General features: G+C 34.6%; 2 protein-coding genes across 2 annotated transcripts; one reads left to right on the top strand and one right to left on the bottom strand.

Moving 5' to 3' along the window:
• Window positions 1–1,500: 1,500 nt before the first annotated feature.
• Window positions 1,501–4,017, bottom strand: LOC139870908 (uncharacterized). Its single transcript, XM_071858671.1, has 7 exons — window positions 3,946–4,017; window positions 3,660–3,744; window positions 3,238–3,449; window positions 3,105–3,195; window positions 2,251–3,015; window positions 2,055–2,161; window positions 1,501–1,875 (listed from the first exon to the last, which is right to left on the bottom strand). The coding sequence occupies exons 1-7, from the start codon at window positions 4,015–4,017 to the stop codon at window positions 1,501–1,503; spliced, it is 1,707 nt and encodes a 568-aa protein (XP_071714772.1).
• A 6,368-nt stretch (window positions 4,018–10,385) lies between these two features.
• LOC139870909 (uncharacterized) lies at window positions 10,386–10,940 on the top strand. The gene has a single exon (XM_071858672.1). It carries the CDS (start codon window positions 10,386–10,388, stop codon window positions 10,938–10,940), a length of 555 nt encoding a protein of 184 aa, XP_071714773.1.
• Window positions 10,941–12,384: the final 1,444 nt, after the last annotated feature.

Here is a 12,384-nt window from a genome sequence, read left to right on the forward strand (position 1 = left end):
GAAGCTTCCCGCACCTGAAGCACACAATTGCTTCGTGCAGAACTTCTACATGGCGTTCAACTCCGCGTACGACATGATGTGCCGTCAAGGGCAATTCTTCAATGTTCTTGTGGCTGAGAAGGTCAAATATCTTACTGAGAAGGCCAAAGTTGCAGACAACGAAAAGCGTTGTGTTGATTTATCTTATGAGCTTACCGCAGCAAAAACTGATGTTGGTGATTTAAAACAACAACTGTCTGCTACGGCAGATAAAGAAAACAAATTTCAAGCTAATGTTAAAGTGCTAACAGAGGATGTTGCAAAGCTGACTGCAGAGCGGGACAACGCTCTAGCTGCTAAATCTTCCGCGGAGCTTGAATTCACAAAGCTTCGCCAACATCTGCCCGAGTTGTCAAGGAAAATTCTCAACTCGTACCCTGTTTCTGCTAAATTTTCAACATACGCCGCTGCGCTGCAATTGCGCGAAAGGGTGGAATTCATGGATCATATTGCCATGCACTGCCCTTTGCCAGAACCGCTACCGACTGACATAGCGGACCGCTTATACTCTGTGGCAGATGCTCAGTCTGCCTTTGATGTTGCTAGGGAAAGCATAGCGGAAATTCCTATCAAAAAAATAACGGCGATAAGCGAGCAGGATGATGCCACTGCAGATGACATCATCAAGCTTGACTTAACTAAGGAATAAAATTTCATCGTGTAAAAATAGCGCGCAGCTATCTCTGCGTTATCATTAATAAAATTTTCGCTATTTGTATATTTTTGCAAGTACTTATATTTATATATCGCTTTATCAATAATATTCATAACATAGACTTGTCCTTTTTAATTTCCAACTATTATTATCGTGCACATAATAAGTATGTACTTTCACGAAACAATCTGTATTTGTATATATTTATACGTTATGAATCTTCTAAGTCCGCCAAAACGATCCTCAGGCAATTAATTAACATCGCGAAGCATCTAAGTATGGCAAAATCAAACACTTAGGAAATTAACATACTTTCATGATAATTAGATTCTGCGTAGGTGGGCAATGTCATCACTACACGACTTAGCCTTCGCGAAACATACCAGTATATTAAAACTAAACATTTTAAAATGTTCCATAAACTGTAGATATGCCGCGAAGTATTATTTATTTCACCAATATAAACAAGCTTTTCGCATATTCTTACAAGTGTTTATTCAGCATATTCTTGCAAGTGTGATCAAGACTTACAAAAATAAAAATGAAAACACATAGAAAAATAGCAACTGCGTTTCTATTTTTTATATTTCAAGCTGCACTTTGAATGCATATGTACATTGGCCAACACTTATTAATATTTTTACAGGCTTATACATAATATCGCTTTAATAAAGCAGCATGCCACGCATTAGGGAGATGTCGCCCTTTTATGTCTGCGAGTTTATATGATCCTGCCGCGTTAATAGCAACAACTTGATAAGGACCTTACCAGTTGGGTCCCAATTTTCCAAGTTTTTCTGCTCTACTCACATCATTATTTCGCAGTGCCATTCGCCTACATCAAAGGAAAATGCGCGCACTCTTTTTTTGTAATACTTGGCAATTTGTTGCTTGTTATTTACCTCCCTGATAGCTGCCGTTAATCTTCGCTCTTCTATTAAATTCAAGTTTTCGCACAAAGCTTCGCCATTTGCTTCTTCATCAAAATTAGCAACTCTATGCGTTGGCACAAGAATTTCAGCGGGTATTACTGCTTCAGAGCCATATACCAAACTAAAGGGTATTTCACCTGTGCTCTTCTTAAAAGTAGTACGGTGCGCCCATAAAACATTGGGTAGCTCGTCCACCCAACCAGGTCGCTTTTCATATAACCGCTTTTTCATACCACTCACAATGTCACGCTAACCTCACACAAGCCATTAGCCTGTGGGTGTGCCACTGACGTGAACTTTTGAACTATATTTAAATCAGTGCACCATGTTTTAAAAGGATCTTTCACTATTTGAGCACCGTTATTGCTAACTAATTCGAGTGGAATGCCAAACCTACAAACAATATATTCCTAAACAAAATTACGCACTTGCACTCCAGTAATAGTGCGAACTGCCTTAGCCTCAACCCATTTTGTAAAATAGTCAATGGCCACAATTAGGAATTTGACATTACCAGGACCTGCGGGAAATGGTCCTACAATATCAATAGCCCGCTTGTAAAATGGCCATGATGAGTTAACAGGAATCATATCATGCCTTGGCATCCTATTCTACGGCGCATGCCTTTGGCAACTTTTACAACGCTTAACAATCTTTGCATCATCACGATATAATGATGCCAAAAGTAACCCATCCGCATAATTTTGGCCGCAATAGTTTTATAGCCTGAATGTAATGTGCAAGAACCATTGTGTACTTCATCCACTATCATCTCGGCTTCAATTGGGTCAACACACCGCATCATTGGGCCGCAAAATGACTTACGATATAAAATATCATTTTGAATGATGTACATTGGTGCACGCTCACGAACTAAATGGGCTTCGCGTTTATCATTTCGCAAAACATTATTGCGTATGTATTGCAGAATTGGTTCCATCCAATTTGGCTGTTCTTCTTCAACAGACGCAATCATTAAATCATTATATATGGATTTACTTGGCAATTCCTCAACCCAAACTTGCTTTTGAAAGTGTGAAAATGTTAAAGCGGCCACCTTACTTAACGCATCCGCTTTCTTATTTTGACTCCTTGGTACTTGTGCGAGCTCAAAATGCTCAAACCGCACAGCTGACTTTTGCAGTAACATCAAATATTTTTGTATTGAAGGATCATGTGCGTCAAAAGAGCCACTAAACTGATTTTCCACTAGCTGCGAATCTGTAAAAGCGCGCAACTTAGTGACATTCATTTTATGCGCGATATTTAAACCCGCAAGCAACACTTCATATTCAGCTTCATTATTTGTTACATCAAAATTGAAACGTAGCGCGTATGTATGCTCCTCACCTTTTGGGCTTGCTAACACCAAACCTGCGCTAACATCCTCTGCACATGAGGCTCCATCGTAAATAAATCCCAAGTATCGCCCTGCACTGGCTTTAACTCAGTTCTCTCATAGATTACCTCCAACTCACCAGAACTTTCCGCAAGGTAATCCGCCAAAACTTGACCCTTTATAGCATTGCGTGGAAAGTAAGAGATTTCATAAGCGCCTAACTCCACTGCCTACAATGCGAGCCTACCAGATATTTCTAGCTTTGTTAAAACTTGCTTGATTGGCATGTTGGTTAGCATATGCACTGGGTGCCCTTGAAAATATCTTCTCAACCTTCGCGATGTTAAGATAAGTGCATACACAAATTTTTCAATGGGTGCATAGTTTATCTCGCTTCCTGCAAGAGCTTTGCTGACAAAATACACAAGCTTTTGTATTTTATCCCTTTCCGCAACTAAAACTGAACAAAAAGCTTCATTTTCCACTAATACATAAAGTTAAAGGGTTTCATCTTTAATTGGCGCTATTAACGTAGGCAAAGTTTTCAACAACTTCTTCATTTCCTGAAACGCGGTTTCAGCTTCGCTTGTCCAGACAAAACTTTTTTGTTTTAAACAGCCTTTCAAAGTTTTGAAAAATGGTAATTGCCTTTCAGCAACTTTGGATAAAAAACGCGTTAACACGGCTAACTTACCCGTCAAACTTTGCACTCCTTTAACCGTTTTAGGCGCAGCCATATTCTCAATGGCCACTATCTTTTTTAGGTTAGCTTGAATACCCTGCTCGAGAATGCGATTAACTAAGTTGTGGTCGAGACATGTCCAACTATATGAAATTAGCTACTTCATATGATCTAGGACCCTTGGCTATTCTATACTAGAAGCATTTATGAACTCAGTATGATCGGTGTTCCCGAGAGGCAATCTTTGCACTTTTGAGACAAGGAACCTTGGAATTGAGACGTGAAAGGTCCAGCGTACCTGGTAATTGTTCCCAAGAGACCTCTTAGGACCTTTACGACTTATTTGCCTGCATTCAATTTTCGGATTCATTTCTATTGCATGTTCTTGTTTGATTGTTTCTTTAGGAACATTTCTATTGTCTCTGTATGCACGTTGTGAGTTTTTATATGTTCTACTAACCTAACACTGCAAGGCCTGTATAATAATTAAGAATGTTTTATATCTCTTATAATGATGATATGTTAAGTTAACCACAAGTTGTATCAACATAGACCGACAAGTTCCCATGTTTGTGATCATGGTTACTCAACAAGGCATGTTGTTATTCGATTCAAAGATCGATACAAGGTTTAGGAATAGAATATAAACGTTAACCCAAGCTAGTGACTTTACTTTGAATAACCCCAAGGTTTAGTTACACTTTGGTAATACAACCCTAGCGACATACATGTATTTGCCACTAGACAACTCTAGGACCCAAAGACCGGTACGATTGTATGACTGACTCATTAGATGGATATCAGGACTACCCTAGTTAGAGCTTTCACATCATAATTACCTTTCCCTAGCTTAAGTGTATATCATAGTCGACATTTCTTTAATCTGCATTCTCTGGATATTCCTCACCACTTTATTTTTATTGCAAGTAGGATTTGATTAAAACACAAACCACTATCTTTTTATCCAGTTGGTTTAATCAAAGACAATTCTTAATTAAGATTCAATTCGCATAACTATTCAAATACACGACCCTATGTCAACTTACTCTTTCTGCCCTTGTAGAAAAGAATAAGAAAATTCAGACCTTGCACTTATAAATAAATAATCATCCACACTACCCCATTGAGACTCGTTCTGTTAACCTCGTTACACAACAAAAGAAACCAACTTTTTGTAAGATATCAAGTATTGTCACGACCTGAAAATTTCCGACATGATAAGCAATGAATTTTGACAAGTTTTAAAACTTTTGAAAATGAGTTTTTATATAACAGTTGACCACCCTGTTTGTCAAAAGATTCACGAACGTCATAACATGTATTATATATATATATATATATATATATATATATATATATATATATATATATATATATATATATATATATATAATACATGTTATGACGTTCGTGAATCTTTGGATCTAACTTGAAAACATAAGAATTTAATATCTTATTAATCATTTTCACAAAGTATTATATAAACATAAGAGTTTTCAATATATACGGAATCATGCGAATAATATTTATATACAAAATGATAAAAATTTATTATTGAATGATGCAATTTCAAATTAAAAATTTTACGTATTAAATCGTTTTATTTTTATGATGTATTTTTTTTATTTTTAAGAAGACACGAAGTTAAATCAAAGATGAACAATTTGTAAAGCACAACGCACAACAACGTAACTTAAATAGTTGAATTGAAATTAATTCATTTACTATTCATGTGAATAGTAAATGAAACGAAATTAATTAATTTACTATTCACATGAAAGCGACATGATAGAAATTATTAATTATAAGTTACATAAAATACCTCTAAAGTATTTTAATAAATACGACTTTTTAAAATATTAAAATTCATTCATTCGATTGAATTAAATGAATTCCGTGAATTACGGTGGCACGGAATGAACAGCAGACTAGTACGTACACTCTACATTGAACGTATATAGTAATTTTATAAATAAATGGACCTTTTTACAACTAGTTTTATAAAGCTTAAGACCAAAATAAATATATGTATTCAAAGTGGAATTTTATTTATACTTTTACCCGTCATTATTAGCAATAAAGCACGAAATATTGATACGTGAAAAACTGTCAGAATAAACTAACAAAATAGAGGTAGCTATGTTAATTCACACGTTTGATTCCTTTTATTATTATATTATTATATTATTATATTATTATATTTATTATATATATATATATATATATCGATCGATCGATCGATCGCAGAAAAAACACACACATATATTTACATATATATGTTTTCATATATTTTTATTCTGTAATAATTCTAGTGTAATATTCAAATTAAGTATTAGTAGTATACATAAAATACTACGACAGAGTTATGCTCGGGTGATTTTCAAAACAAGTTTCAAGTGGGTTTTAGCTAAGGAAATTATGGGTATAGTTCGGGGGTATTGTTCGTGAATCCGAGACCAACCATGCATTCGTCATTGTCATTGCATCTACATATTTTGCCTACAATATTGAACCACAATATTGGAATGTGAGTTTATAGATCCTTTTTTTTAATTGCTTTTGCAATCTATATTTTTGGACTGAGAATACACGCACTTTATTTTAAACGCAATGGACACAAGTACATACTAAATTCTACACTGAGTTTGAACCGAAAATCCCTTAGCTTTGGTAACTAGTAAATGCCGGTTATAAGAATTGGTGGGCGCAAGTAGTTGTATATGGATCCATAGGGCTTGACATCCCCGTTCGTTCCAGGTATAGAGACCCTAGCCTGAACTATAAAGCGGACGTATGCTATTTGAGTTTAGTAACGTTGGTTTGCGTGTATTGTACATGTTGGTTGCATGTATGTTAAAACATGGGTACTTATTATATATACATTAAGTTTAGTTACCAGGGTGCTCAATTTCATAGATTATTTTGATAAACGTTTTGGATGAAACAACTAAAATCTTGTGGTCTACCTTTAAATACAGATTATGCGCAATATTTAAACTATGAACTCACCAACCTTTGTGTTGACACTTTTAGCATGTTTATTCTCAGGTCCCTAGAAGTCTTCCGCTGTTTGCTTATACGTTATACAAGCTATGTGCATGAAGTCATACATGCTTTATTCGAGAAAACTTTGCATTCACAAAATCATCACCATGTATCTTATTTTGACTGTATTGTCAACGAATGTATTATTGTAAACTATTATTTATGGTGATTGTCTATACCTAGAAATCATCAGATGTCAAAAATCTTGGATTTATAAATTCATTTATGGTGTGCCTTTTTAAAAGAATGCAATGTTTACAAAATGTATCATATATAGGTCAATACCTCGCAATGAAACCGGTTATTAACGTACTGCGCCAATAGAGGTTTTGGCGGGTCGTTACAAGTATCCACAACGAAAAAAGATGTCGACAACTAACATTAGTCGAGGGACTTTATGACCATAATAAACACATAACACACCATCTTATTACACTACAACCGGCATCTAAGATTTCGATGAGAACTAGAATACTTCATGCCCAGTTTTATGCTTATAACATAATCTACAGATGTTTAAAATTTGGTTTTAAACCGTTTAAGTTGAAATCGAGCCGAATGAAAACAAAATAAAAACGAATTTTGAATTCAGTTTCGGTTAGGTTTTCAAATTTAAATTCGATTATACCTTTTCAAATTCAATTTAACTGAAAACCAAATTCAAAATTGAATTCAACTATATATATATATATATATATATATATATATATATATATATATATATATATATATATATACTATAAAATCGATTTGTTATGATTATTTTGATTTTATTATGATTTTTTGAAATTTTCAATTTTAACCAAAATAGTCAAGAATAATCTTTACATCATAAATCAAGCTTATCCATTTTGAAAGAGGTAAAGAAATATATACATAACTAACTTCTAGAACATATTTTGTTCTTTTGAGTTAAAACGAGGAAAAAATACCCGCGCTTCACTGCAGAGTGGTTTTGATTAGTTAATTGAAGGGGTGGTTTTGGTTGTTTAATAGCACCACCGCCCAATGGTTGATCAAGAAATTTATAAATGTTATTGACAGAAAATACTATGTAAATTAACAGTTGTTTAAGTTGCGCTGGTAATGTGGCACTTGTCGATTTTGATCATATACATAGCATCGTATATGTATATTTTTTTTGCTAAAGGCTAAAAACAGAAGTTGCGCGAAGTATATTCAAAAGGCTTGACATATCCACTAAAAGTTAAGTCTGCAGATTATAGCGCATTAATAAAAGATTGCGGATTGTTCTCTCTAAGTCAACGCAGATGGTTAGACAATCCGCACACCGCGAACATTCTAGAAACTATAAATAGAGAGCATGGCCTCTCATTTATAGGTTGTTGATTCTCTGCCATTTGCCCAAACCTTTGTAATTTTCACTTGTGACTTTGCCCAAGGAATCTTTACATTATGTTAAGGTGAATCATGCTAATTAAAAATCAAGACCGGGTCGGGGTGGTTGATCACTTGATTGAAAAATGAAAGATGATCATCATGGCCCAAAATAATCATCAAACATCCCATCCCCATCTTAACATCATTGCACTCAATCCTTAGTTAAGTAACTCTTTAATATAAGATTGATCAATTGGCGCCATCCGTGGGACACGTTCAAAATTAAACTCAGAATTTTTTGTTTTTTGCTATCAAACAATCAATAGGCTTGTTTAACTTTAATCGTGTATTGTTATGGTGATTTGCAGGAAATTGCTAACGGCGTATCAGTTGATTTGATTGTCGGACATGGCAGCTAATGCAAAGCAAGTAAACGGCTCTGTGAATGCTGATATGCTGGCTAGTGATTCGCAAAATGCCTTGCCGGTTAATGTGCAGGCAAATGTTAATGCTACCGCGAGTAGTTCAGTTCAAGAACCGCTCGCTAAAGCGTCTAATGTCAATACCGCTAACACTGATCTGCAACTAAAGGTTGCTGCTGAAAAAATGGTTGCACGAAGAAATTTGCAACAAAATCGCGATGAAACTATTGCCGATGGCAAGCAATCAAGAATTATGGCTGGAAAAACAAGCTTGAAAGCATACAAAGTCCTTGGCAGTGCTATTGAACAAGCTAAAAAAGATGGTCGCGAACCTCGCATATCGCGTACTTACTTATGGCCGTTGAATGATTCTGGATCACAGGTTGATCGCTTAGTTGTTGAACATCGCAATAGTAATAGTGATGATGCAGCATGTTGTTTTAAACTATGTTTACAATTTCAAGATTGCGAAAACACCAAGAAAAGAAAGTGAATTTTCTGATGATTCAGATAGTGCGGAGGAATTTGTAAATATTCCGCATGTTAAGCGTAGGCACCCACCAACACCATTTTCTCGCCATGGGGATGGGGGTGAAACTTCTGATGCTACGCGCAGAGAAAATGCTCAAAATTTCTTAGCGGATGCTTTTAAAAGCATTGCGCCTAAATCAATGCAACACAAGTTTGAGCAACCGAATTTTTTACAAGATATGATAGCTAAATTTTTCGCGGAAAATACTGATATCCACACAAAAAAGGCGAATGAGATTACTACTGCTGCAGACAATTTTGTCCAGCATATCTCTGATTATCCGATTGTTACACTGCCCATTGTGCCAGCAACGTTGGGAGTTAACTCAGGTTTAACTGACCCTTTGGATTTTTTGCAACGCTTTGAAGGAGTTGTAAGCACCTATAATTGGGATGAACCGGTAGCATGCCGGGTATTTCCTATGGTTCTGCAAGGATCAGCAAGAGAGTAGTTCCATAGTTTGCAAGCCCGCAGTATTATTGGCCTCATCGATCTTCGTGATAAATTTTTATTGCAATTTCAAAACTTTTACCGTAGAAAAAGATTCATATCGAATGCCATGACATCAAGCAGGGTAAGAAGGAAACTTTAAATGCGTTGCTTACGCGATACATCTATGAATGTCAAAAGATACCAAGTTTGAATGAAGATCAAAAAAATCTCTGGAACATTGACCAATAGGCTTGTGTGACGTTTAAGAAGAGATGTTCCGCCAACTTTTGCTAAAGTACAGCAAGAAACATATGATTACATTAGAGGTGGAGAAGATAGCACTATAACCCCTGCATGTGGATTGGGTAAAGATAAAAGTTGGTTGGACGATAACGATTCTTTTCGTGATGGAAATAATGATAATTTTCGCGGTTCGGGATATTCAAGGCGACATGGCGGTGGTAGTTACTCGCGCAATAACAGACATCAGGGTCAAAATGATAATCATGGATATAACCATCGCGATCGCTATACTTCACAAAAATGGAATAATAAGTCTTTCAACATCATCCAAATGTTAACAAAAATTCCTAAAGAAATTCTTCTGCGGGAAAGGATTGCGAGATCTTTTCCTGATCCTCAACCTTAAACGGAGAACAGCAGGCGTGATAAATCCAAGTTTTGCATTTTTCATGATGACTATGGTCATGATACTAACCGCTGTAGAGATTTGGCAGAATTAATTGCGGAGGCATTTGAACAAGGTAAATTGATCATTTGATAACTCAAGGTGCTGCAAGCACTGCAAACGCAATTATCATACCCGCAGAGTCTAATGCTCCACAAGTTCCACATTCTACTGATCGAAAAGCTCCTGCAGTGAAGAACCTAGGGGTTAAAATGGTGAGTAAGAACGAGAATCTGCGAGAGATCTAGGTCATTAATGTGGTAGAGGTGCAAGGCGAAATGTCAGTGTTCCAGGTATTTGAGCAATTCGCGAACTGGCAATGTCCCTCTATTACTTTTTCTCCTATAAACTTGAGCGCGGATCTTGATAAGCCAGTGGTGGTTTCCTGCCGCATTGCGAATACTGGCATTATAATTCTGAAGGTACATGTTGACACTGGTAGCAGTGTGGATGTAATGTATGAGCAATGTCTTAGCAAGTTGCCTGCAAATATTAAAGCTTTGATGAAACCTACTGCAGTTTCGCTCACTGGTTTTTCAGGAGAATCAACTTGGCCTATTGGCCAGTTAGAATTGCAAGTTGAATTAGTAGATGACCGCGATGAATCGCTAAGGCGCCAAGCTTTGTTGAACCTTTATATACTACGAAATCAGTCAAGGTTTAACATGATTCTTGGGCGCACTGCTTTGCGCATGTTTGGCGCAATACCATCCACGCTGCACGGAATGGTGAAGTTTTCTACTTGTAAGGGCATCGGTTTAACGGCCAGATCATATCGATTACAAAGGTTTCATATTCATTGGTTTCATTGCAAGGTACTGACCTCTATATGATACGTTTTACAAACATTGCATTCATTTAAAAGACAAACTCATTTCAAAATAAACAAATGATATATGTTTTCTGATAATATGAATGACTAATCTGTCATTGGATTAATAACAGTCTTTTTGAACTCTAACAACTTGAATGCAACGTCTTTTGAAATATACCATGAACGACTCCAAGTAATATCTTTAAATGAGAAAATGCACAGCGGAAGATTTCTTTCATACATGAGAATAAACATGCTTAAAAGTGTCAACCAAAAGGTTGGTGAGTTCATAGGTTTATCATAATAATCATTTCAATATTTTAATAGACCACAAGATTTCATTTATTTAACCGCATACGTAACCCATGTACAAAACATAATACACATAACCTGTGTATAAAAATCATTCATATGGTGAACACCTGGTAACCGACATTAACAAAATGCATCTAGAATATCCCCATCATTTCGGGACTCTCATCGGACATGATAAAATTGAAGTACTAAAGCATCCGTAACCCGGATGGGGTTTGTTATGCCCAATAGATCTATCTTTAGGATTCGCATCAATTAGGGTTTCTGTTCCCTAATTCTTAGATTACCAGACTAAAAAGGGTGATATCCGGTATAATAATCCAACCATAGAATGTAGTTTCAAGTACTTGTGTCTATTTCGTAAAACATTTATAAAAGCAGCACATGTATTCTCAGCCCAAAAATATATATTGCAAAAGCATTTAAAAAGGGAGCAAATGAAACTCACGATACGATATTTGTAGTAAAATATGCATACGACAGAACTGAACAATGCAAGGTTGGTCTCGGATTCACGAACCTATATCATTATATATATATATATATATATATATATATATATATATATATATATATATATATATATATATATATATATATATATATATTAACACATATAATGGTAATCGAACAAATTTATGTATTATTAGAGAATTAATTGTTATTTTAATTATGTGTTTCATTAATAACCTAATAAATTACATTTGTTAATATTTATTATAAAAATGTTAATATAGTTATGTTATATGTAGTAAATATGGTTTTATATAACTAATAGTTATTTGATAAAATAATATTGATAATAATAAATAAAAAGTAGTTTCATCCTATAATAATAATAGTTATAATAATAAAAATGATACTTTTAATACTAATGAATACTAATATTTATATTAATAACTATAATGATGATAATACTATTAATAATAATAACTATAAAAATAATGATTTTACTAATAATAATAATGCTAATATTTATATTAATAACTATATTGATAATAATACTACTAATAATAACACTAATACTTATGATATAATAATAAAAATAATAATGATAATAATAATAATAATAATAATAATAATAATAATAATAATAATAATAATAATAATAATAATAATAATAATAATAATAATAATAAGGAAATAAC

This window comes from Rutidosis leptorrhynchoides, chromosome 10 (genome assembly GCF_046630445.1).
Source record: "Rutidosis leptorrhynchoides isolate AG116_Rl617_1_P2 chromosome 10, CSIRO_AGI_Rlap_v1, whole genome shotgun sequence".
Lineage (NCBI taxonomy): Eukaryota > Viridiplantae > Streptophyta > Magnoliopsida > Asterales > Asteraceae > Rutidosis > Rutidosis leptorrhynchoides.

Excerpts from the sequence above, each read along its gene's own strand:
- LOC139870908 (XM_071858671.1), bottom strand. The coding sequence starts at position 4,017 with ATGAATCCGAAAATTGAATGCAGGCAAATAAGTCGTAAAGGTCCTAAG. Across the intron at positions 3,450-3,659 it reads AGGAGTGCAAAGTTTGACGG|TGGAAAATGAAGCTTTTTGT; the intron begins GTAAGTTAGCCG and ends TTTATGTATTAG. Across the intron at positions 3,016-3,104 it reads TTACCTTGCGGAAAGTTCTG|AGGATGTTAGCGCAGGTTTG; the intron begins GTGAGTTGGAGG and ends CCTCATGTGCAG.
- LOC139870909 (XM_071858672.1), top strand. The coding sequence starts at position 10,386 with ATGTCAGTGTTCCAGGTATTTGAGCAATTCGCGAACTGGCAATGTCCC.